Consider the following 27,217-nt stretch of genomic DNA (forward strand, 5'->3'; position numbering starts at 1 on the left):
ATGCTGTAATTACAAAAAGAAGATAATGTAAGATAAAAGGTGATTTGATATGTCATTGGATACAGTTAATAGAAGGAAAGAATAGCAGAAGGCAACAGAGCTACATTGAGTTTCAAGGAAGGCCCTTTCCAGAATAAAAAGAAGAGCATTGCAGGGGGCAGGTGTTGTGGCTCAGAGGGTTAACCCACTGCAGGAGACACCTGCATCCCCTATCCGAGTGCCTGCTTCAAGTCACAGATACTCCACACTTCTGATCCAGCTTCCTGGCAATGCACCTGGGAGGCAGTGGTTGATAGCCCAAGTACTGGGGTCCCAGCCACCCATGTGGGCTACCAGGATGCAGTTCCTGGCTTCCACCTGGCTCATCCCAGTTGTTGTAGGAATTTGGGGAGTGTACCAGTAAGTGGAAGATCTCTTTCTCTCTCTCTCTCTCTCTCTCTCTCTCTCTCTCTGCTACTCCACCTTTCAAATAAATAAATAAATAAATATTTTTTAAAAGAGAGTATTGCAAGAGTCACTGATGAAATGAGTCTAAAATGAGGCATTTTTCTCCAAATAGTGCATCCTACTCTCTATGTATGCTTGTTTGGTACCCCCTAACAAAATGCTCTTGCTAAGATCACCAATTAATGGTCACCTTTAAGACTTTGTACTATGTGATCCTTCCACAGCAGCATGATGTAGCTGATCAAATTTTTAAAAAATATATTTATTTATTTACTTGAGAGGCAGAGTTACATACAGACACAGGGAGAGGCAGAGAGAGAGGTCTTCCATCCTCTGGTTCACTCCCCCAAATGACTGCAAGGGTCAGAGCTGAGCTGATCTGAAGCCAGAAGCGAGAAGCCAGAGCCAGAAGTCAGAAGCCAGGAGCCAGGAGCTTCTTCCAGATCTCCCACATGGATGTAGGGGCCCAAGCACTTGGGCCATCTTCTGCTGCTGTACCAGGCCACAGCAGAGAGCTGGATTGGAAGTGGAGCTACCAGGACACAAACTGGCACCCAAATAGGATGCTGGCACTGTTATGAAAATGGCGTAGTCTTATCTATGGCGCGATCTACACCCTGACACCATCCTAGGCTCCAGCCCCCATTGCCATTGCTGGAAGCCAGGTGGCCACGTGGCCCAGCCACCAGTGTCAAGCTCTACTCCCATCCAAATGGGATTCGCTGCTCCTACTTCCCTTCCTGCCCCCTGGCAAAGTTTTAAAAGGACCTGTTCCTAAACACTTTCTCTCTCCCTCTCCTGAACTCTGTCTCTGTCTCTCTCTTACACGCTCTCCTTCTCCCTCTTTTCCTTCTTTGCCCCTCTCTCCAGTCTATTGGATTTCCCCCCAATAAACTTTTTTTTTTTAAAGATTTTATTTATTTATTTGAAAGTCAGAGTTACAATGAGAGAGAAGGAGAGGCAGAGGTCTTCCATCTGCTGCTTCACTCCCCAACTGGTGGCAATGGCTGGAGCTGTGCCAATCCAAAGCCAGGAGCCTCTTCCGGGTCTCCCATGTAGGTGCAGGGGCCCAAGAACCTGGGCCATCTTCTACTGCTTTCCCAGGTCATAGCAGAGAGCTGGATGGAAAGTGGAACAGCCTGGACTTGAACCAGCGCCCATATGGGATGCTGGCACTGCAGGCAGTGGCCTTACCCACTAAGCCACAGTGCCGGTCCCCCCCACCCCCCCAATAAATTCTTTCCCTTACTCCAGTGTTTGGTGTGTTTTGTGGTGGCCTTAAAGGCACTGCAGGCAAATGCTTAACCTACTACAGCACAGCGTGGCTTTTTTTTTTTTTTTTTTTTTTTTAAATGAGCATAAATTTCCAAAGCACAGCTTATGGACCACAATAGCCTCCTCCCCCCCCCCCCGTGTCTTCCCTCCCATCCACAACGCTCCCCTCTCCCACTCCCTTGCCCCTTCCCCTTCACATCACGATTAATTTTCAATTATCTTTATATACAGATCAATTTAGCGTATGTTAAGTAAAGATTTCCACATTTTGCTCCCACACAGAAACACAAAGCGTAAAATACTATTTGAGTACTAGTTATAGCATTGATTAAACACCTAAGAGTAATTGTGTATTAATTACAGAGCTCAACCAATAGTTTTAAGTAGAATATAAAATGCATCTTTTGTATTGTTGTGGCTTCCCCCCGACCTCCCTCCCTCCCGTGGCCCTCCCCTCACCCACTTCCTCTCCCCTCCCCCCCCTTCATCACGTTTCATTTTCAATTACCTTCATATACCGAAGATCAATTTAGTATATACTAAGCAGGGATTTCAACAGGTTGCACTCACACAACCGAACCAGGTATAGGGTATTGTTCGACTAGTAGTGTTGTTTTTGAGTTTCATAGATAAACATATTAAGGACAGAGATCCTGCGTGGGGAGCATGAACCCAGTGACTCCCATTGTTGATTTAACAATTGGCACTCTTATTTATGACGTCAGCAATCACCCGAGACTCTTGCTATGAGCTGTCTAGGCTATGGAAGCCCCTTGAGTTCACCAACTCTGAATTTGTTTAGTCAAGGCCATATCCCAGTGGAGGTTCCTTCCTCCCTTCAGAGAAAGGCGCCTCTCTCCTTGATGGCCTGATCCTTCTGCTGGGGTGTTGTTCACCAGGATCCTTCATTTAGATTGTTTTTTGCCAAACTCTTTTAATGAAGCGTTTTCTCTCCTTCTTTCCATGCAATTATTCTCTACATTTTCTCCTTCCAGTCTTAACCCTTCCTTTCTAGTCTGCTTAATGGAATTTTCCACCTTTCCCCCAAACAAGCAAATAAAAACCCTCAAATATTAGAGTTCTTCTAGGTTGTGTTTTGCTTCTGGCCTTTCTTCTCTGACTACCTCATTCACAGCCTTCTGCCACACTGAGGCCTTAGTGACTCCCATGTCTGTATCTCTAGATCCATATTTCTAGCTGACTATAGATATCTTTGCTTGGATGCCCTGCAGGCATCTCTAACTTAGCATGCCCAAAGTTTATCTCAGACTCTCCCCTCCCAAAACCCGCTCCTCCTTGTTCATTGCCTATCTCTGGGAGTGGTACCACTCTCCACCCAGGAACCTGTGCCAGAAAACTGGGTGTCATCGTCAATTCCTCCCTCTCCACATTTAACAGGCCATGAAGTTCTCTTAATTCTACATTAGAAATGTTTCTACAACCCAATGTCTCCTCTTTCAGCCCCAACCAAAGCCTTCCCATGAGCTCTTACTCATGTTGTTATTACCAGTAACTTAGCAGGTTCTCCTAAAACACCAGGCTTGCCTGTCTCCAGTTCTTTTCTTAAAGTAGGGATTATCAGACTTTGGGATGTTGCTATTTAGAAAAGTTTAAAACATGTTTTTGAGAACTGCCATAGATTGTCTTCTAAAAATTTTTATGAAGGCACAAAAAGCCAGTATCAACTACTTTCCCTGTCATTTCCTTATAATAAAGCAAAAAGATGGTTTAACTTGAAAAAATAGAAAATGCCATGTTCTCAGGTTAGGAGAGAGTTCTTTAAAATTTTTTGGCTTTTTAAAGGAAGTAGTTTTCTGAATGAGAAACACTAGTCTAGGGTCTAGACTCCCATTGGAGTAATCTTTTTTTTTTAAAGATTTATTTATTTATTTGAAAAGCAGAGCTACAGAGAGAGAGAAAGAGAGACAGAGAGAGAGAGAGAATGAGAGAGAGTGAGAGATAAGAGAGAGAGAGAGAGATCTTTGATCTGCTGGTTCACTCCCCAACTAGCCACAGTGGCTGAAGCTGTGCCTATCCAGAGCCAGGAGCCAGGAGCTTCTTCTGGGTCTCCCATATGGGTGCAGGGGCCCAAGGACTTGGGCCATCTTCTATTGCTTTCCCAGGATGTTGCAGAGAGCTGGATTGGAAGGGGAGCAGCCTGGACTCCAATCAGTGCCCATATTGGATGCCAGCACTGCAGGTGGCAGCTTTATCCTCTATGCCACAGCGTTGGCCCCTGGAGTGATCTTTTGCAGAGCAAAATAACCAGGTCATTCCCTAGCTTGAAAATCTGCATTACAGAAATATTTTAAATTATCTATGTAATCTACATACATGTAATTTTTTTTTGACAGGCAGAGTTAGTGAGAGAGAGAGACAGAGAGAAAGGTCTTCCTTCCGTTGGTTCACCCCCCAAATGGCCGCTACGGCTGGTGCGCTGCGCCAATCCGAAGCCAGGAGCCAGGTGCTTCTTCCTGGCCTCCCATGTGGGTGCAGGGCCCAAGCACTTGGGCCATCCTCCACTGCCTTCCTGGGCCACAGCAGAGAGCTGGACTGGAAGAGGAGCAGCTGGGACAGAATAGATTCCGGCGCCCCAAATGGGACTAGAATCCGGTTGGTTGGTTGATCCTCCGCCTGCAGCGCTGGCATCCCATATGGGCACCAGGTTCTAGTTCTGGTTGCTCCTCTTCCAGTCCAGCTCTCTGCTGTGGCCTGGGAGGGCAGTGGAGGATGGCCCAAGTGCTTGGGCCCTGCACCCACATGGGAGACCAGGAAGAAGCACCTGGCTCCTGGCTTCGGATCGGCGCAGTGCTGGCTGCAGGGGCCATTTGGGGAGTGAACCAACAGAAGGAAGACCTACCTTTCTGTCTCTCTCTCTCTCACTGTCTGTAACTCTACCTGTAAAATAAATTTTAAAAAATTATATAAAAATTTACTTTTTATTTATTTGAAAAGCTGAGTTACAGACAGATGGAGAGAGAGAGAGAGAGAGAGAAGAGAGAAATATCTTCCATCTGCTAGTTTACTTCCCACAAGGCTGCAGCTTGCTAGGACTGGGCCAGGCTGAAGCCAGGAGCCACGAACTCCATCTGGATCTCCCATGTGGGTGGCAGGGGTGCAAGCACTTGGGCCATCTTCTGCTGCTTTCCCAGGCACATTAGCAGGGAGCAGGTTTGGAAGTAGAGCAACCGGGACTTGAACCAGTGCTCATAATGGATGCTGGCATGAAAGATGTTAGCTTAACCTGCTGTGCCACAAAGCCAGCCCCTTAACCAGTGTGTAATGGCTAAACAGTATTAATTGCACTGGCGCGTCAAAGATGTCCATTGAATCTTTTATTAGGCCTTTGAGACTTTTTTTTCCAATATTAAAATTTACATACACTTTACTACTTATCACCCTGAGTCCTTATTATAAAACCATACTCCTTAGGGCCTTTCACACTTTGATTTTAATTTGCTTCCTCCTCAGCAACACCCTAACTTGTCAACATGCCACATTCTTTCACACCAGTTTCTCGGCTGGGAACAACTCCCTCCTCACTCCTTACAGGACGACATCTGGCAATGTTCATGTTGTAGACTGAACTGTGCCCCCTCAAATGTATTTCTTGAAGCCCTAATCCCCAGTGTGACTCTATTTGGGGAGGTAATTAAGTGAGGTCCTAAGAGCGGGGCATACTCCTTTGCAATGTGGACCTTAGAAGAAGTGCTGTGTACCCCAGGGACAACAAAGCCATCTACAAGACGGGAGAGAGGCTGCCCCAGAAGCCAACCTGGATGGAACCTTGCTCAGGCCCCAGCTTTTTCTTTAGTCCTTCATGGTCACCTGCCACCCTCACCTCTCCACTTGAGTTCTCAAGATGCCTCAAACTCAGCAGGCCCAACGTCAGCTACATGGTCTTCCCTTTCCAATCTGGGAATATTTTCCTATCTCTGTCATTTACGTTACTGTCGGTCCAGTTTCACTGGCACAGACCTCTTTAATATCTCCTTCTCCCTCATCAGCCATGTACACTTCATTACCGAGCCCTGCCCATTTATCTGCCAAATGTCCCTTCAATCTGTTCATGTCTCATCGTATACATTATCACTGTGGCTGGAGCTGCCATCATCTCTTGCCTGGCTGACTGTAAAAGCCTCTAACCTAGTTGTCCTGCTTATTTTGGCTACTCTCAAATCTGCTCGGTTCCCCGGAGCCACAGTGATCTTTCTAGAATCTGGTCATGCTAACTAAATCTCATCAGGTCACCTGTCCTCTCACCCATTAACGTTCTTTACGGGGTTGCCATAGCTCTTAGGACAAAGGACAGAGCGCTTCAAATGGTATAAAAGGCCCTGTGATCTCTCCTCTCACCTTTATCCTTTGAAAAGTATCATTTTATCACACTCACTCTTTCCTCTACCTTTTTGTATTTTAGTCATTCTGACATTGTTCTGTTCAATGTCATATTCCTTCCTGTTTTACATATGAGAAACCAAGTCTCAGAAAAGATTATTTGAGCAGTGCAGAGACACAAGTAATAGCTAAATGACCACTCTAATACTAGAATCTGGCTCTTATTTTTCATTTTTCCTCTTTTAGATACAATGAAGCTCTTTACTTTGCCAAGAACACTTGCCCTCTGCAGCCCCCGCATCCCCTACTTCGCCCTCTGATCTCAGCCTACTTGCCACTTCTTCAGGGAGGTTTTCCTGGACCATCCCACCTAGGTAAGTCTCCTTGGAACTTGCTCTCATAGCACTAGTTGTAAATTTACCATCATTAACGTCATTGTTTAACATCTGTTTTTGTTCATTGGCCCCATGATGACAAAAAGCCTATTTTTGCATTGATATATTGCTAGATCCAGGTACATTTCAGGCTTTGAATGAATGGTTGCATGGCTGGCTGCCTGGCTGCAAAGAACAGCCCAGATGCAAGGGAGAGCCTGAATGAAATGTTCCATGAGCAGAATGAGTTTTGAGAGCTGGAGCCTGAAAAAGAATTGGAGTGACTGGAGAAGCAGGCAAAGGCCAGCTCAGGCTTGGCATGTCCAAGAATGTTCTATAAATGGTAGCTACCTACTTTTTTGATACTACATTTAGTTTATCAACCTCTATATTGCTAGCTCTCAATCAGAGAAAGCAATTTAAAATATGCTTAGAGAAATCCCCTGTTTAAAATCTGGGAAGGGGTGGGTGTTCGGTGCAGTGGTTTAGACCCTGCTTGGTATGCTCACATGCCATATAAGACAGCCTGGGGTGCAGTCCTGACTCTGAGTCTTTCAGCTTTCTGCTAATGCCTATTGTGGGAGGCAGCAGGTGATGTCACAATTGGGGTCCATGTCACCCACTTGGTTGACTCAGATGGAGTTCCTGGCCTCTAGCTTTAGCATAGCCCAGCTCTGGCTGTGGTAGGCATTTGAGAAGTGAACCAGTGGGTGAAAATCTTACTCTCTCCCTTTCTGTCTGTCTTTTAAACAAAATAATAATAAAAATCAGCAAATTTTTTAAAAGTCACAAAATTGTTAAAAAAGAAAACATTAACAAAATTAATGAAAACAAATAACCTTTCTATTGTAGACAGTCATACTTAGTAGAAATCAGTTGGTGCAACCAATCACCATACACGTACCCAGATGAAATCTCCAACTGCCCTTTGAACAGGGACTAAGAAAAGACTAAAATGGGCATTCTGAGGAAACGTCTTAGTCCAAAAGAAAGGTGATCAGAAATAGAGAAATTGGAATGTGAGCTTCCGTATGAACGGGGAAGGATGTGTGTCCCCGTGTAGGAGAGCCTGTAACTCTCACCATGAATTGGTCAGTGACACGAGCGTGGGGAGACTCCATGGTGAACCGTCTGGGGTTTGGGGTGCAGGAACGAACACAGTATCCCAGCTTCCAGAATACCTCCTGAATGTCCCGGCAGCCTGGCTGTGAGCTGTGATTGCATCAAACAGTCCTTTCTGGTCATAAAAAACGAATGTATGTAAGTGAACACTTTTTAAAAAAAAAATAATTTTTAAAGGCTTATTTGAAAGTCAGAGTTACAGGGAGGGAGAGATCTTCCATCAGTTGGTTCACTCCCCAGATGGCGACAACGACAGGGATAAGGAGCTTCATCCAGCTCTCTCAGTTGGGGCAAGGACCCAAACACTTGGGCCATCTTCGACTGCTTTCCCAGGCCATTAGCAGGGAGCCGGATCAGAAGAGGAGCAGCCAGGACCGAATCCATCCGGAGGCGCCTAAGGTGTGCCTGCGTCGCAGGCGGCGGCTTTACCGGGTAAGCTCACAACTCCAGCCCCTGAACACATTTTTGTGCTGCTTCCTCTCTTGCTTCTCGTGCGATTTCTAAAACGTTTCGGTTCCAGCAGAGTCGCCCCTCGCTCTTGCAGGCTACTCCTCTCCACAGACACGCACTGAAATTTCCGGCTCGGTCTCCTTTCGCGTTGACCCTACGTCAGCGGATTTGCAATGGGAATGCCCGAGCCGTGCGTGGCCTGGCCCAAGCTTACCGCTATGAGACCCGCCCAGGACCCACCCGTGGCTCCTAGAAGACGCCAGGCGCTGGCCAGCCCCGGGCTAGCCGAGCCCCGGCGGGCGGGTCCTCCGCCGTCCCAGCATTCCCTGCGCCCTACCATCGAGAGCAGCTTCCGGCGTTGCTGGGGGAGAAGAAGGATCGGGCCCTCGCCGCTCTGTCTCACTCCCTCGCGAGCTCTCGGGCAACATGGCGGGCGTGGAGGAGGCAGCGGCCTCCGGGAGCCACCTGAATGGCGACCTGGGCCCGGACGACCGCGAGGACGAAGCTGCGTCTACGGCTGAGGAAGCAGCCAAGAAAAAAAGACGGAAGAAGAAGAAGAGTAAAGGGACTGCCGCAGGTAAAAGGAGCCTTAGGTTTTCCCAGCAGCGGCCAGGAATGGCTGAACGACTTGGCTCAGGCCTGGCGGGGTGGCAGGGACCCATCACCCGGAATCCCGGGCTCGACTCTTCCCTGGTCTCGGAGGGTGGCAAGACCGGGCTGGAGATGCCCAGTCCCTGGGAAAGGCGGTTTCTCCCATGCGACTGGCGGTCTGGTGGGGGTAGGGTGGGAGGCACAGGAGTGCCTCGGCCTCTCGTGTGGCGCTCCGGGGTGTCTGGGCCCGAGCCCGTCCCTTGCCGGAACTCAGATCCCCCTCCCCCGGAGCCGGGTTCTCGCCCGCACGCCGCTTCTTCGCGGGAGCATCCTGGGACACGTTTTCGTCGGGGGTGGCCTTGGGATGGGCACGTGGATTGCTTGCCCTCACCTTCGCGCCGCTTCGTGCGCTTCGGGGCTGTGTGCCCGCGCGCTCGTGTCTCCGAGTGGGAACTGCAGGGGTGGTGGTGGTGGTGGGACGGGTTTTCAGTTACTTAATCCCGTGCGCGGCGGCGTCCAGCTTCTTAGGGCCTTTGGGCCCGAGTGGTGAAGGCACCGGCAGACTGCAGATAGGATATTCTGTGTCCCGGAATGGAACTTCTCGGGCGGTAAAACCTCTAAATCCCCCGGTAAGGCTACGAAAACAGCTTGCCTTACAGTTGGCTGGGTCATATTATGAGCTGGGAACCGAAATGTTGCATTTGGAGAAGCCAGTGTTTTTGTTGCGGACACTCCCTCATTTTAAGGGGAAAAAATTATTTCTACCTGATTCTAATTAAAGTCAGCCAAAGAAAAACGGGGAGCCCAGAGTTGTTGAATGTGAAGTGGAGAGAGGTTGGAGAGGGCTAGTCTGCAACTTTTTGATGAGGTGGGAGTGAAAGAGGGAGACTCGTAGCGCTGCTGGGTTCTTCCAGGGCAAAATGTAACCCTGCGACACCCTCTGGGGTTGTTCATGGCTTTCGGATGAAGAACCAGCTCTGTAGTTTGTCCTTTAAGGTTCAGGAGACTGATCCTAGTGTGTTTTTAACAGTCGGGTCTCTTCATATGAATCCTGTTCGGTAGCCGCTATGTCACTTCATTGTGTGCTGTCTAGTATAACTTTTTCCTTCCACACCTACACAGTGCTTCTGCAGCTGTTTTGCAGTCACTTCCAGGGCAGGACCTGGGTCTTGTGTTTAAGTATTCAGAAATTTTGTTTTGTAGTATTGGACTGTCTTTTACTACCTATTTTGATTTTACTATCTTCACAAAGCCCAGGGTGTTCCGTGAGAATCCTCTTTTTCCTAAGGCCTTCAGCACTTATTGCCTGTCTTAAGTATTTGATAGTTTTTGTTGAGTACTTTTAAAAGTTAAACTACTTAAAGATAGGGATTAAGTCACACTTTTGTTTATTTTAGCTAGAGAATATTTTGTTGTGTGAATTGTTGAATGGACAGTAGGTATTGAAAATGTTTTTATTGTCATTCAAGAAGTTGTTACATTCACAATGTTTTGTACCTGAGCACTTAACAAGATTTGTGAGTTCTCCGGAATCCTTTGAACATACTCAGGAGGGGTCATATCTTTATTATATTTGACATATGCTATTTTGTTTAATCAACAGGGCAACAGGAACCTGATAAAGAATCAGGAGCTTCAGTGGATGAGGTAGCAAAACAATTGGAAAGACAAGCTTTGGAAGAAAAAGAAAGAGATGACGATGATGAAGGTAAATGGTTAATTTGACATTCTTTACACAACATTGATTTTATTTGTCCATACAAGCTGTTCTTTGACGTTTTGCTTGTTAAAATCTCAATTACAGCCATAAATAAAAAGGAAAAGGTATTAGAGGTATTAGCAACTGCTTAAAAAGATCTGTTGAATGCTACTCAAGTAGTACAAACCTCAGTTTTTTTTTTGGACAGGCAGAGTGGACAGTGAGAGAGAGAGACAGAGAGAAAGGTCTTCCTTTGCCGTTGGTTCACCCTCCAATGGCCGCCGCGGCTGGCGCGCTGCGGCCGGCGCGCTGCGGCCGGCGCACTGCACTGATCCGATGGCAGGAACCAGGCACCTATCCTGGTCTCCCATGGGGTGCAGGGCCCAAGTACTTGGGCCATCCTCCACTGCACTCCCTGGCCACAGCAGAGAGCTAGCTTGAAGAGGGGCAACCGGGACAGAATCCGGCGCCCCGACCGGGACTAGAACCCGGTGTGCCGGCGCCGCAAGGCGGAGGATTAGCCTAGTGAGCCGCGGCGCCGGCCCCAAACCTCAGTTAAAAAATTTGCTTGGTAGAACGCCAAGTGTGTTGAGTGAGTATTAATAAGGTTAAATGGAGAGGGGGTATTTAATATTTATGAACACAACTATTATGTATTAGTAGTTTTCACATGCATTCTCATTTTAACCTTACAAAGCCAGGCAAAACAAAGCAGATGCTCTTCTCATTTCATAAGATAGAGAAATTGTGGTTGTGTGATTTTCCTGGGGTGACACAGCTGGTATGTCTAAAATAGAGCCAGAATCTCAGAGCTAGTGCCTGGTCCCCAGTCTGTATTTTTTTTTTTTTTTTTAAGATTTTGTTTATTTATTTATTTATTTGAAAGGCAAAGTTAGAGAGACAGAGAGGTCTTCCATCTACTGGTTCATTCCCCAAATGGCCACAATGGCTAGAGCTGAGCTGATCTGAGGCTAGGAGCTGGGAGCCTCTTTGGGTCTCTTACATGGGTGCGGAGGCCCAAGGACTTGAGCCGCCATCTGCTGCTTTCCCAGATGCATTAGGGAGCTGGATTGGAAGTGGAGCAGCCACGGCGCCCACATGAGATGCCAGTGCTGCAGGCTGGGGCTTTAACCCACTATGCCACAGCACTGGCCCTGCTGGTCTGTTCCTTTTACTCTCTGTACCGAAGCTGCCTCTCTCTCTCTCTCTCTCTCTCTCTCTCTCTCTTTTTTTTTTTTTTTTTTAATTTATTTATTTACTTGAAAGAGTTACACACAGAGAGAGAAGGAGAGGCAGAGAGAGGGACAGGTCTTCCATCTGCTGGTTCACTCCCCAGATAGCCACGATGTCCAGAGCTGTGCCAATCCAAAGCCAGGAGCTTCTTCCAGGTCTCCCATGTGGGTGCAGGGGCCCAAGGACTTGGGCCATCTTCCACTGCTTTCCCAGGCCATAGCAGAGAGCTGGATCGGAAGTAGAGCAGCCAAGTCTCGAACTGGTGCCCATATGGGATGCTGGCACTGCAGGCGGCGGCTTTACCTGCTACGCCACGGTAGCGGTCCCTCTCTTCATTCTTTTTTTTTTTTTTTTTTTTGACAGGCAGAGTGGACAGTGAGAGAGAGAGACAGAGAGAAAGGTCTTCCTTTGCCGTTGGTTCACCCTCCAATGGCCGCCGCGGCTGGCGCGCTGCGGCCGGCGCACCACGCTGATCCGATGTCAGGAACCAAGAGCCAGGTGCTTTTCCTGGTCTCCCATGGGGTGCAGGGCCCAAGCACCTGGGCCATCCTCCACTGCACTCCCTGGCCACAGCAGAGGGCTGGCCTGGAAGAGGGGCAACCGGGACAGAATCCGGCGCCCCGACCGGGACTAGAACCCGGTGTGCCGGCGCCGCTAGGCGGAGGATTAGCCTAGTGAGCCGCGGTGCCGGCCCCCTCTCTTCATTCTTAAAGGATCTCATTGGAGTGTTTCTAAACTCTTATAATAAATTTCCTGGCTTGGGATGGATGTTCAGCCTAAGTGGTTAAGATGTCTGTGTCCTATCTTGGAGTACCTGGGTTTGATACCTGGCTACAACTCCTGACTCCAGATTTGTGCTAATGCAGTCCCTGGGGGAAGCTTGATGGCTTAGATTAAGGGGGTGCTGCCATCCATATGGGAGATGATGGGTTGAGTTCCCAGCTCTCAGCCTAGGCCTGCCCTGGCCTACTCTGGATGTTAATAAGCATTTGGGGAGTGAACTAGCTAATGGAAATAGTGTCCATCTCTATCTCCCTCTCCAATAATTTTTTTAAAAAATACACAAATTAGGCTTCAGGAAAATTGAAAACTTAAATAATAATATAAATTCCCTGGCCCTGGCTCCTTGTGAATATTTGGGTGCTGTAAGATTTCTTTTAAGGCAGCAACTATTACAATTCTCCTAGTTGATGCTATCTGTAAGACAGTGGAGGGAGAGACTGGTAGGTAAGAGAACTGTGACTTTATGTAGCCTCTGCAGAAAAGGAGGTGGACTTCCTTCTTTGGATTTGTAGCTGCTGTGACCAACTGCTCTACTTTGAGTATTATTCTCTTAGGGTTCTGCCTCTCGGTTAACAGCAGGGACTGTATTTTAATTATTGTGTTAGGGTAATGTGGAGTAATTGTTTTTCCTTTAGCAAGATGTGTTCTCTGCTTTTAGGAAGCTTACAGTCAACATTTAATGGAAAGTGTGCCAGGATTCAAGATAATTATGAATTTTTAGCTTTCCTGTTTCCTTAAGCAAACATCTTCCTACTTGTGCTTCAGGTTATGAATATATTTTGAACTCTTAACAAGAAAGACATTTGTAAATTCAAGGTAACCTGAGGTTGCTATAGGCCTACTGTATGGCGAATATCACAGTGCTGATCTTGAAGTGGGCTCTACTCCGTGCCCCTCTACAAGATTGTATGAATCTCTTGACCATGAAAGTGAAATTGTTTTGCTTCTCACGTTGAAAATCTTCAATGTGTAAAGATTTTAGGAATATTGACCATTTTCTCCAGTTGGCAGCTATTCATTTCCCTAATTCATTTCGGTAAAATCAAGCAGTGCTGCTTATGTGACTGAGAGGTCTTTGAGGGATGGAAGCTGGTATTCCAGAATTATTTTCCTAAAAGAAAACTTGTTCTGATGGAGAGACAAAACATACCAGTGAGAAGTGTTCTGGTACTGCAGTGAGATTTATTGAGATTTGGAGGTGGGGCTGTGCCCTGAATCCTCGGGAGCGTCCATTAGAAGGGATGGGGCTTGAGTAAAACCACGTGGAAGAGACCGTTTTGAGTAGGTACAATGCTGAGAAGGTATTGCAGAGTATAAGATGATTCATCAAGGAAATCTGTGAGCATTTTTAAGAATGCTATGAAAAATATTTTAGGCTTTGTAGAGCAGGGGACATATACAGAAAAGGCAGAGTGATCATTTTGGAGGTCATTGGTAATAGCCCAAGCATGTGATAATAAAGAGAAAGGAAAGGTCCAGTAGAAGAATAGAGATTTTCAGTCTGGGGAGCAGAAAGGCGAGGCATTAGTAGAGTCCAGTGGTTCGAACTTGTGTAAGAGATTGTTGGTGCTGTTGATTGAAATAGTATAGTGAAGCTGCAGGAGAGAGCTAGCTAGAGTTTAGGGAAGGGGATTTGCAGGCAGAGAAGAAGGTATTGAGTTTAATTTTAGATGTGTTTAATTTGAAACTAGGTATATCAATGAGGAAAAAGTGATCTATGGGATCAAATTATTATTCAATAAATTTTAAGTCACGTTCACTAACATGATTTGCCAAAAGTACTATGAGGGTGCTTGAAAAAAATCTGGAAAGGGAAATTAAAAGATAAGTAAGTTTTGGTGCAAAAATTTTTAAAATCCATTCATTTAAAGGTATTCAAAAACTTCATGAATAACATGTGTTATCAGGAAGGTATGCATGAATTTCAAATTTTTTTGCATCAAAAGCACCTTTTAATTCCGTTTTTCTTTGAACTTTTGGATGTATTCTATTTACCCTTTTTAGATTTGTAGTTGGTGAGTTTCAACAAACGTCTGCAGTTGTGTAAACACTGTTGAACAATATTATGATCCCTTTGTAGTCATTTCTGTTACTCTACACCGCCTTTGACAACCACTGATTTGTTTTCAGTCCCAAAGTTTTACCTTTTCTGGAATAACCTAAGTGGAATTATTCAGTATGCACAGGTTTTTTAATTTGTTTTCCTAAGCATCATAGTTTTCACAGGCATCCACTTGTTGCATCTGTATTCATAGTGTGGGGAGCAACTCAGACTAGACTAAGTTACTGGAATTAAGACTTATTCTATGCATCTGCTCTCCCACAATATGGCGCTGAGAAGGGAGAAACAGCCTCTACACAGCTGCTTCCAGTTCAACCAATAAACAGCAGGACCTGCTCCTGATTGGAGGAGAGCAGCCTACTCGGCGTGTGGGTAGCAGAGTTGGGATTGGTGGAAGAGGACTATAAAGGAGGAGAGAGACAACATGCACCAGGAACATCTATCTGAAGGAACACCTGTGCAGCCCCTGAGAGAGCCGGCCGGCGGTGTGCCGCTCCCCCGCGGAAGTGGGGAATGTGGCAGGGGGAACCGCCCTTCCACGGAGGTGGAAGGGACGGCAGCCAACCCAGGAAGAACCAGCAGCAAACCCGGGAAGGGCCGAGCAGACAAAAGAACAGCGCAGGGTCCTGTGTCGTTCCTCCACGAAGAGGGGGAGCGACACATAGTACATGTATTTTTTATTGGTGAATAAAAAATTTGTCTATCCACTAGCCAGTGGAAGTATATTTTGGTTTCTCTATTAGGTATAAAATTACTAGCAAAATTTTCATGCAGAACTTTATCTAGATATGTTTTCATTTCTGCTGAATAAGTGTATAGGAGTGGGATTACTAGTTATATTGTAAGTATATGTTTTTTTTTAATTAATTAATTTATTTGAAAGGCAGAGTTACGGGGTTGGGAGGATGGACAGAGAGAAGAGATGTCTTCCATCTCCCGCAAATGCCTGCAACCAGCAGAGCTGGGCCAATAGGAAGGCAGGAGCTTCTTTTGGGTCTCCCATGTTGGGGGCAGGGGCATTATCAGGGAGTTGGATCTAAAGTCCAGCAGCCAGAACTCAAAGTGGCTCCCGTATGAGATGCTTGCACTGCAGGTAACCCGCTGTGCCACAGTGCCAGCCCCAATTACCTGGCACTTAAGAACACAGATATTTAATGGAACAAAGAAGGGTATTTTTGGGGCCGGTGCTGTGGCTCAGCGGGTTAACGCCGCTGAAGTGCCAGCATCAGCATCCATATGGGTGCCGGTTCAGGTCCCAGATGCTCCAGTTCTGATCCAGCTCTCTGCTATGGCCTGGAAAAGCAGTGGAAGATGGCCCAAGTCCTTGGGCCCCTTCACCTGCATGGGAGGCCTGGAAGAAGCTCCTGGCTTCGGATTGGCGCAGCTCAATTGCAACCAATTGAGGAGTGAACCATCAGATGGAAGATCTCTCTCTCTCTCTGTAACTCTTTCAAATTAATAAATACATCTTTTTTTTTTAAAGTTATTGTTAATATTGTAAGGTAGAATATGTGATTTAGATTATATGACACATGAGGGACACTGAAAGTTGTGTTTTCCAAAAAATTATTTTTTCTTTTTTTAAATTTTAATTTATTTAAAGGCAGAGTCAGACAGATCTTCCACATTCTAGTCTGCTCCCCAAATGCTTACAACAGGCATGTCTGAGTCAGGCCAGAGACATGATCCTAGAACTCAGTATCCTCACGTGGCCACAGGGACCCAAGAACTTGGGCTGTCATCACCTGCTGCCTCTCATGGTGAGCATTAGCAGGAACCTGGAGCAGAAGCAAAGGAGCTGGGACTCAGGCCAGGCGTTGTGATGTGGGTGTGCCACCCAACCTCTTGGCCAGATACCTGCCTCAATTTTTTTGTTAGGTTTTTTAAACTTACAAACCAGTAATGATTAACTTAGCAATATTTATGTTTCCATTGCATCTTTCCTAGTAAGTAGCTGTTAATTTTATAATTAAACATAAGAAAGCAAATTTGTAAGTCAAAATTTGTCACATATTGTTCCACCTGTATAAGCCTCAGATAATGTTACCTGTCTCTTTATTAAACTGCTGCTCCTCTTTGTTATTTAAGAGAAAGACTAGGGGTGGTACTGTGGCACAGCTGATTAAGCCTCCTGGCATCCCATATTGGATCACTGGTTGGAGTCCCGGCTGCTCTGCTTCTGATCCAGCTCCCTGCTTATGTGCTCTGAAAAACAGTGGAAGATGGCCCAAGTACTTGGGTCCCTGCTGCCTGTGTGGAAGACCTGAATGGAGTTTCAGGCTCCTAGCTTCAGCCTTGCGCAGCTCTGGCTGTTTCAACCATTATGGGAGTGAACCAGCAGTTGGAAGATCTCATTCTCTCTCTGTCTCTCCCTCTATTATTCTACCCTTTAAATAATAATTTTTTAAAATATTTTACAATTTCTTTTTAATTTATTTGACAGATAAAGTTAGTGAGTGAGAGAGACAGAGAGAAAAGTCTTCTTTCCGTTGGTTCACCCCCACAAGTGGCCACAACGGCCAGAGCTACGCCGATCTGAAGCCAGGAGTCAGGTGCTTCTTCCTGGTCTCCACATGGGTGCAGAGGCCCAAGCACTTGGGCCATCCTCCACTGCCTTCCTGGGCCACAGCAGAGAGCTGGACTGGAAGAGGAGCAACCGGAATTAGAACCCGGCACCCATATGGGATTCTGGTGCCACAGGCGGAGGATTAACCAAGTGAGCCATGGCACCGGCCCCAAGAATAATTTTTTTTAAATAGAGAAAAGTTAAATACAAATAAGATAAAATCAACTAAATAATGTGTTGAATAGATTTACCACATGTTTGCTAGTATGATTAATTTAAGAAACAATGTCTAATCCTTTAGGAACCCACAGATGAATAGGGGTCAGTATAGACTAATGATTGCAGTTATGTGTGGTAACAAAGAATATTGTAGGTAGAGCAGTAAGATTTCTTTCATGGCACCTTTTTATTGATCCAGGAGTTAAAAGAGCATACTTTAATAAGAAAATTGAAGTCATTTGACATTAATAGGTGTGGATTTCAGTATCTAAAATTATCAGTGGGTTACTGCTATTAGGAAGAAGGTTTAAAAGAATACTTAGGTGGTGAGCACATTGGATCCTCCACTTTTGTTTGGTACAACATCCTATTTGTCCTTATTCTGAAACAATAAGCAGTGTTGTTGTGTAGATTTGGGTACTTCAAGTGGTGGCTTTCATTTATAGAGCAGCATTTTTAGAAATTCAGACATTTAGTTCCATTTTTATACCTTTATTTAAAATGTTTTAGATTACTGTATCATCTTGTCCTTAACCTTTTCTCAAAGTTATAGAGTATGAGCGTAGACTTCCTAGAACACTATTACAAAAACTCAAATTCATACCTGTTTTGGATATTCTCCCTGTTTTCCAAAGTAGTTGTTACCATGAATTTCTGGGCATCAGAATTGTGGTTTTTTGTTTTCTTTTTCTTTTAAAATTTATTTATGAGAGAGACAGATCAGTTATCTTCCACCTACTGGTTTACTCCCCCAAGTGGCTGCAGTGGCCTGAGCTGGGCCAAGCCGGGAGCCAGGAAATCCATCTGGGTCTCCCATGTGGATGCAGGAGCCCAAGCACCATGAGCTATCTTTCTCTGCTCTTCCACATGTACCATTAGGGAGCTGGATCAGAAATGGAGCAGCCAGGAATCGAACCAGTGCTCATGGGATGCCAGCATCACAGGTGGTGGCATAACCCACTGCGTCACAGTGTCAGTGCTGGGCATTGGATTTTTGCAAGTGTCTCAGAACTTTGAGCCTTGTAAAAGTATTTATTGGTATGCCTACTGACTTGGATACAGTTTGACCCAGGAAAAAAGTTTTTTTGACAACAACTGTAGATGGAAAGACATTTAAAATATGAGACTTCAGACTTGCTTTACTGGATTAGGAACCAGGTGACATATTCTTGGTCTAAGTCTACCATTTTCCAGTTGGGATTATGTTGGACAAAGACCTTAAACATTCCTCATTAGCTCATAGCATTGCTTTGAGGATTACGTGAGGTCATGAAATACAAGTATTTAACTGAAAAGCATATATAAACTTAAGTTGTGTTATATTAGATGACATCACAGGGGCATTATTTTTTTAAAATATTTATTTATTTATTTGAAAGTCAGAGTTACACAGAGAAAGAGAGGCAGAGAGAGAGACAGAGACAAAGAGAGACAGGTCTTCCATCCGCTGGTTTACTCCCCAGTTGGCTGCAGTGGCCAGAGCTGCACCAATCTGAAGACAGGAGCCAGGAGCTTCTTCCGGGTCTCCTATGCTGGTGCAGGGGGGCCCAAGGACTTGAGCCATCTTCTGCTGCTTTCCCAGGCCACAGCAGAGAGCTGGATTGGAAGTGGAGCCTCTGGGCCTCAAACCAGTTCCTATATAGGATGCTGGCACTGCAGGCAGCGGCTTTACCCCTACACCACAGTGCTGGAGGGGCATTATTGATATAAATGGACATTAGTTTTCTTAAAAGGAACTTTTTTAAAAAAAATAATTGATTTTGGGGCTGGCAAAGTAGTATGGAGGGTTAAATTACCACCTACAGCACCAACATCCCATATGGGTGCTGGTTCAAGTTCTGGCTGCTCTACTTCTGATCCAGCTCTCTGCTAATGCACCAAGGAAAGCAGATGATGACCAGAGTATTTGGTTTCATGCACCCGTGTGGGAGACCCAGATGAGGCTCCTGGCTCTTGACTTTGACCTGGCCCAGCCCTGGTTGTCATGGCCATTTGGGGAATGAACCAATGAATGGAAGATCTTTGTTTCTGTAATTCTTTCAAATAAATAAATTTTTTTTTTAATTTATTTTTTTGAAAGACAGAAGGAGAGAGAGAGATCTTTTCATTGCTGGTTCACTTCCTCCAACATGGCCTCAATGGCCCCAGGATGGGCCAGGCTGAAGCTAGGTACCTGAAATTCCAACTGGGTCTTCCACGTGGGTGGCAGGGGCCCAAATGCTTGGTCCATTTTCTGCTGCTTTTCCAGGCACATTAGCAGGGAGCTGGATCAGAAGTAGAGCAGTCGGGATTCTAACTGGTACGCAGATAGAAGGTTAGTATCACAGGCAGCAGCTGTACCTGCTGTACCACAGCACTGACCTGTTAAATGTCTCAGCAATTTTTTGATCAGAGTAATTCAAAGTAAAACTTCCTAGTGGTTTTGATTATCCAAGTCCAACCTGATACTTAAAGCTAGAAATATACAAAATTATTTTATAGTACTATTTAGTGGGGCTGGCATTGTGGCTTATTGGGTTAAGCCATAGCCTGCAACACCTGCATCCCATATGGACACTTGTTCATGTCTTGGCTGCTCTATTTCAATCCAGCTCTCTGCTGATGGCCTGGGAGAAGCAGCAGAAGATGGCACAAGTGCTTGGGCCCCTGCCTCCAGGTGGGAGACCCAAATGAAGCTCCTGGCTCCTGGCTTTGGCCTGGCCTAGCCCTGACCATTGTGGCTGTTTGGGGAATGAGCCAGCAGATGGAAGATCTCTCTGACTCTCTGTAACTGCCTTTCAAATAAATCCTTAAAAAAAATACTGAATGAACCTTGCTGCATGCTATTTAAAAGGTATTGTGTATAAATGTGTGTTTGCTTATGTGCATGTTTTCTTGTGCTTGGTCTGTCCCTCTGCTTATGATATTTAAATGAATATGTATTTGAAATTGTCTTTCTTAGATGGAGATGGTGATGGCGATGGAGATGGAGCAACTGGAAAGAAAAAGAAGAAGAAGAAGAAGAAGAGAGGATGTTAGTGTTCTATGTTACTCTTAACTTGATGAATAGGTTTGAAGTTGTTTAAGGTACTAACGTGTTAGTTAATATGCAACTTCTTGGCATTTGTTTAATACAACATTTATTACTAAAAGCAGATCTTCACATACGAGCTAGTTTTTTGCTTATTTTGTTAATGCACAGTGGACATTTTTTAGTAAGACTTTATTTTCTTTTTACTGATTTGTAATAGCTACTGATTTATTGTCGCTCCCCCATTCGCGGAGGAACGACACAGGACCCTGCACTGTTCTTTTGTCTGCTCGGCCTTTCCCGGCTTTGCTGCTGGTCCTTCCCGGGTTGGCTGCCAACCCCTCCACCTCCGTGGAGGGGCGGCTCCCTCTGCCACTTTCCCCACTTCCGTGGGGGAGCGGCACACCGCCAGCCGGCTCTCTCGGGGGCTGCACAGATGTTATCCGGATGTTCCTGGTGCATGTTGTCTCTCTCCTCCTTTATAGTCCTCTTCCACCAATCCCAACTCTGCTACCCACACGCCGAGTAGGCTGCTCTCCTCCAATCAGGAGCAGGTCCTGCTGTTTATTGGTTGAACTGGAAGCAGCTGTGTAGAGGCTGTTTCTCCCTTCTCAGCGCCATATTGTGGGAGAGCAGATGCATAGAATAAGTCTTAATTCCAGTAACTTAGTCTAGTCTGAGTTGCTCCCCACAATTTATAGTAGCCATTCCATCTCTAGTGAATGAAGACAAACATTTCTGCCAAGCTTACGTTGTTTGAACACACAATGGAATCCTAAGGAGTTAAGACTTGCTTTCCCAAGCAGCAGTAAATCAGGAAATTGTAAGCATAGTGGCTGACGTGTCTTATGTTTCTAACTGAAAGGTCAAAACGAGAAAGTTCCTTAAAAATCAGGACATGGAACAACCATTAGCAACTGAGAAAACTGATAACAGCTTAATTTTATTTTTAATTACAGAAGTTAATGCTCTGTTTATTTATATCTCACAGCAAAAGTTCAAACAGACCCTCCCTCAATTCCAATATGTGACCAGTATCCTAATGGTGTGTTTCCAAAAGGACAAGAATGCGAATATCCGCCCACACAAGATGGGTAAGGTTCATGAACTGGTTTCCAAGTTGACTTTTGACAGTTGTAGCTTAACAGTTAAGCAGATTTGATTTTTCTTAAACTTTGATCTACTACTTTAATAAAAGCTTGTGAATTTGCTGGGAAGAAATGTGGTAGAAAATGGCTTAGATTGAGACCCGTAGCTGGTTGATGAGTTTAAAATATTACAGTGGTGATTGCAAAAAATAAAAAAATCCTTGTCAATAAAGGTTAACCTAAATTTTTTACTTCTCAGTACTTGGAACATGGATTTGCATGGGATTCCAGTCTTTTACCCCCTGTAAACTGTATTCCTGGTACATTATAAGTATGCTTTCCTCTCTGGGTTTTTGTGATTAGGTGAGAGTTGAGCGATTGAAGAGTTGATGCCTACATTATTACAGTTTATTCCCTGAAACCATTTACAATTCTATCAAATTCAATGTAAATAAGTATTTTTTGGTGTCTTGCTTTTTTTTTTTTTTTTTCCTTAATATCTTATTTATTTGAGAGGTAGAGTTACGGACGGAGAGGCAGACAGAGAAAGGTCTTTCATCCACTGGTTCACTCAAATGGTTGCAACGGCCAGAGCTAAGCCAGTCCATCACCAGATGTCTTGCCTTTTTTTTTTTTTTTTCCTTTTTTAAAGATTTATTTATTTGAAAGGCAGAGTTACAGGGTGGAGGGGGGAGAGAGAAAAATGTGTTCCATTAACTTGTTCACTCCCCAAGTGGCCACAGTCCAAGGCTGGGCCAGGCCGAAGCTAAGAGTCTGGAACTCCATCCATATCTCCCACAAGGGTGCAGGATCCCAAATACCTGGGCCATCTTCCACTGTTTTCCCAGGCACATTAGCAGGGAGCTGGATTGTAAGTGGAGCAGCTGGGACTAGTGCCCATATGGGAGGCCAGCATCACAGGTGGCAGCTTAACCCACCATGCCACAGTGCAGGGGCTGGCGACTTCCCAGTTCTTTTAGTTTTTTATGTATTGTATTTATTTGAAAGTCAGAGTGAGAGAGCTATCACTAGAGATCTCCCATCTGCTGGTTCTTTCCCTAAATACCCACAACAGAGATATGCCATACTGAAATCAGGAGCTGGAATGCAGTCTGGGTCTCCCATAGGGGTGGCAGGGACTCCAATATTTGGATCATCACCTGCTGCTTCCCAGAATGCATATCAGCAGGAAGCTGAATAGAGAGTAGAGCTAACAAGAATTTAGATGCTCCCATATGGGATGTTGGTTTCCCAAGTGGCAGCTTAACACTTCCATAAAGCAATTCTTTGTAACATATTGTTGAGTTACATAATTACAGTAACAATTCAGATGACTTAAATAGGTTTGGAAAAAATTTAGCTGATCCTTTTTTTGTTTGTTTGTTTTGTTTGAAAGAGTTACAGAGGGAGGTAGAGAGAGGTAGGTCTTCGATCTGCTTGTTCACTTCCCAAATGGCTGCAACAACCAGGGCTGGGCCAATCTGAAGCCAGGAGCCAGGAACTTTGTCTGGGTCTCCCACTTGGGTGCAGGGATCCAAGCACTTGGGCAGTCCTCCACTGCTTTCCCAGGTTCATTAGCAAGGAGCTGGATTGGAAGTGGAGCAGCTGGGACTAGAACTGGCACCCATATGGGGTACCAGCACTGCAGGCCCAGCCTTTAACTTACTTTGCTCCAGCGCTGACCCTTCACCTGATTCTTAGAAGTTTTCTATAATTAGACGTTTAGACGGGTCAGCAGAAGCTTAGTGGAATTTGGACTGAGAGCATGGAATTGGGGACCAATCTATCTGCATTTGAATCCCATTTCTAACTTACTCGCATTCCACTTTGGGCAAGTAATTTATCATTGTCTTCTGTGCTTTCATTTCCTTATCTTTAAATGGGCATTTTGTAGAATTGCTGTTAGGAGCAATAATAATGTATAAAGCACTTTTGTAAGTGAATGTTAAGTAAGTTAGCCTGTCAGTCACAGATATTCCAAGTACCATACTAACATGTAAGTCAATGTCTTTTATAGAAGGAATTGATGAATCTGGTGGTTGCAGTAGTTGGTTAAGATAGCTTCTGCTGTAACATTTTTGTGATGGCCTATTGACACCTTTGTTTTTCTTTAAGCATAGAAAAATAATGTTATGTTTTTACCTGGTCCTTGTTTCCAGTTAGGAATATTATCAATGAATAAGTCTGTAAAAATTGAATTTTATGGCATAGGCATCTTTCCTTGAATTTGAATTCAGTGATACCTGTGACTTACAGGATCTACTTTTAAAGAGTCACAGAATATGTAATTTTGCATAACTTACATAAATTCTTGTAGTACATATGAAGTGATCACATTTGTTTTCAAATATAATATTTTAATTTTTTTTTTGCTTGTTCCCTCTTCTTTCCCTTCCTTCCAGACCCATGTTTACCACCTAGCAGGTAGCTGTCCATATTTTTCTATACTCATGTATACGTCTGTGTCTGTTTACGTAAGAGAGTTTTAGGGTCATTGTTTTACACAAACAGAATTATAGACACACTTTTCCCTCCACTTTGCTTTTCTCATTTAGTACTATCATGGAAGTCCTTCCAAGTCAATTACAATAACTCTGTTACTTTGATAATGTGCTATAGTATGAATGTACCATACTTAATCCTCCATTCTGTGACGGACACTCACTTTGTACTCAGTATTTTTTACCACTGTAATCTGTTCTAAATAAACCCTTCTAAGTAGGTAGATAAGGTAGGTGTATGTGTATTTTGTTTGCTGATTATTTGGTTGTTTTCAGAAATGAGATTACTAAATCAAAGAATATATTAATGTTTTAGTTTACAGTTCTTAGACTGTTAGTGATTTTGAGTGTCTTTTGATTGATGGCCTTGTTTATGTTATCTTTTGTTCTTCCAGAAGTTTTAAATGTAGTATATGTCCATATTTTATACTTCTGGGCTCCTGTGAGTGTAATTTTCTTGAATTCTCCTTTCGTGTTTGTTATGTCTTTAATCTGAAGTTTTTTGTGCAAGATTAGAAGTGATAATTTTCTTTGATTTGGCTAGCAATTTTAATATTAAATCTAAATTCAGTGAGTGCTTTTGTCCTGTATTCTCATGTAATGGAATTAATTCCTGGATTATTCTGTTTCATTGATCTGTTTCTGTAATTTTATTTGGTCTGATATCTGAAACTTTACATTGATAAGACACACATAGATACACATACAGAAATGCCCTTGTTAAAATTCTCATCAGAATCACATATTTATATATTAATTTCTGAAAATCAACAGTTTTATCATGCTGTCTTATCGAATGTCATTGTATGTTTCTTTTCACTTGTTCAAAAAAATTTTTTTTTTCCCAAGTAGAATCCTATCCTTTTCTTGTTAAATTTACTCTTAGATGCCTTCAGGTTTTTTATCATTGATACGAATGAAGTACTTTCATTTCCATTTCCATGTGCTTAATGCTAGAATGGAGAGCAAAACCCTTGATTTTCCTACACTTGTTAACATTTAATCTTTTTAATTGTGAATATTGTGGAAAACTTGAAGTAAGATTTTATATTTGAAAAAAAATACCTGAGATATTTTAAGATCCCCAAAACTACTTTTTTTCTTACTGGTAGCTGCTGCTGCTTTCTTTCTTTTTTTTTTTTTTTTTTAAAGAAAACTTTTATTTAATAAATATAAATTTCGAAAGTACAACTTTTGGATTATAGTGGTTCTTCCCCCATAACCACCCTCCCATCCTCAGACCATCCCATCTCCTACTCCTTCTCCTGTCCCATTCTTCATTAAGATTCATTTTTAATTATCTTTAGATACAGAAGATCAACTTAGTATATACTAAGTAAAGATTTCATACTGTTAGCTTCTGTTCCAAGTTAAATGTAGTTGGAAAGCTTAAAAAAAGGTATTATTTATTTATATGTTAGACTTTCCAGGGTAATACTTTTTTTTTTTTTAAAGATTTATTTTATTTATTTGAAAGAGTTACAGAGAGAGGTAGAGACAGAGAGAGAAATCTTCCATCTGCTTGTTCACTCCCCAGATGGGTGCAATGGCTGGAGCTGTGCCAATCTGAAGCCAGGAGCCAGGAGCTTCTTTTGTGTCTCCTGCATGGGTGCAGGGTCCCAGGGGCTTGGGCCATCTTCTATTGCTTTCACAGGCCATAGCAGAGAGCTGGATCGGAAGAGGAGCAGCTGGGACTAGAACTGGCAACCATAAGGGATACCAGCGCTTCTGGCCAGGGCTTTAACCCGCTGTGCCACAGCGCTGGCCCCAACTTTTCTTTCTTTCTTTCTTTCTTTCTTTTCTTTCTTTTTTTTTTTTTTTTAGATTTATTTTATTTTATTTCAAAGTCAGAGTTACACAGAGAGGAGAGCAGAGAGAGGGTGAAGTTCCATCCGATGGTTCACTCTCCAGATGGCTGCAACGGCCGGAGCTGTGCCCGTCAGGAGCCAGGAGCTTCATGCAGGTGCAGGGGCCCAAGGACTTGGGCCATCTTCTACTGCTTTCCCAGACCATAGCAGAGAGCTGGATGGGAAGTGGAGCAGCCAGGTCTCAAACCGGTGCGCAAATGGGATGCCCATGCTTCAGACCAGGGGGTTAACCTGCTGAGCCACAGCACTGGCCTCCCAACTTTTCTTAAATATTGAAATTTTGTTGCCATCCTAGAGAAATACAAAGAAAGTGGTTTTTTATTCTTCAGGAATTTCTTTTTACATTCATATGACCTGTTTGGAATGTTTGCAAATACATTTTAATCAGTATTCTTGCATATTTGGTATAGAATTGATAATAGTTTGTATTTTGCCTTCATATTTTTTTAAGTAGACTTGTATTGAAAATTGAATTAATTTTCAGAGAACTGTAAACAGTACCAGGTTCAGTGCATTTGAAAAACATTTTGAAATAATTGCATACTCACAGAAAAGTGTCAGGAATAATACAAATAACTCCCACAAACCTCTGATCCATGTTTCCTGTGTTGTTGCTGTTTCATAATAATCTGTTCAGTGGAGTATTACACTTGTTAAAATTATTTATTATAAACAGATAGCTTTTCATTATCTCCTTTGCAGAGGGAGGCCAAATGTGAAAAATGAAAATTGGTTCATCTGTATGCATACTTTTTTTCTGAACAATTTGAGAATAAGTGCATTTTTGGCTAGAATTCTAGATATGTAGATAAGGTATCCTTTTCATAGTGTACTATATGAGTGTCTGATACCACTTTACTCGTTATTGGTGATGTTAATTTTTTTATCACCTGAGTAAGGTATTATCCAATTTCTTAAGTATATCATGGCTTTTTCTTGTAATTAGTGATTTGTGGGAAGTAGCTATGATGATATGTAAATGTCCTGGCCGTAAAGAGCACCTCCTCACATGTAGTGTGCCATTGGTAATCCTTGTCTGAATCAGTTTTTACTACAATGATTTGCTGTCTCTTTTTTAAAAAATTAGCATTCTTTCTACATTTCTGGCATCATTAAAACTTTATGAAACCAGTTTTTTTTTTTTTTTTTTTTTTTTTTTTTAATTAAGATTATTTATTTGAAAGTCAGAGTTACAGAGAGAGGAGGAGACACAGAGGTGTCTTTCATCTGCTAGTTTACTCTCCAGGTCACAGCAACAGCCAGGGTTGTGCAAGACTGAAGCCAGGAGCCAGGAACTCCATCTGAGTCTGCACCTGGGTAGCAGGGGCCCAAACACTTAGGCTGTGTTCTGCTGCTTTTCCCAAGCCATTAGCAGGGAGCTGCATCAGAAGTGGAGCATCCAGGACACCAATTGGCACCTATGTGTGATACTGGCATTGTAGGTGGTAGCTTTACTTGCTGTGCCATGCCATCCCCTGAAACCAACTTTAATTTAATAGGTGTAATGCTATTCTATCCTGTGTCTAGTAATTGTCTTTTTTTTTTTTTTTTTTTTGGACAGGCAGAGTTAGAAAGAGACAGACAGAGAGAA

At 43.8% G+C, this 27,217-nt stretch overlaps 1 protein-coding gene across 1 annotated transcript in view; it reads left to right on the forward strand.

Moving 5' to 3' along the window:
* Positions 1 to 5,050: 5,050 nt before the first annotated feature.
* Positions 5,051 to 27,217, forward strand: part of METAP2 (methionyl aminopeptidase 2) — a 36,916-nt gene continuing 14,749 nt past the window's right edge. The window contains exons 1-4 of the mRNA XM_008256902.4: positions 5,051 to 8,583; positions 10,201 to 10,305; positions 20,101 to 20,172; positions 21,161 to 21,263. Of these exons, the coding sequence (XP_008255124.2) occupies positions 8,433 to 8,583; positions 10,201 to 10,305; positions 20,101 to 20,172; positions 21,161 to 21,263 (431 nt within the window). The 5' untranslated portion in view covers positions 5,051 to 8,432. The remainder of the gene's footprint in view (positions 8,584 to 10,200; positions 10,306 to 20,100; positions 20,173 to 21,160; positions 21,264 to 27,217) is intronic.

The sequence above is a fragment of the Oryctolagus cuniculus genome, chromosome 11 (genome assembly GCF_964237555.1).
Source record: "Oryctolagus cuniculus chromosome 11, mOryCun1.1, whole genome shotgun sequence".
Classification (NCBI taxonomy): Eukaryota; Metazoa; Chordata; class Mammalia; order Lagomorpha; family Leporidae; genus Oryctolagus; species Oryctolagus cuniculus.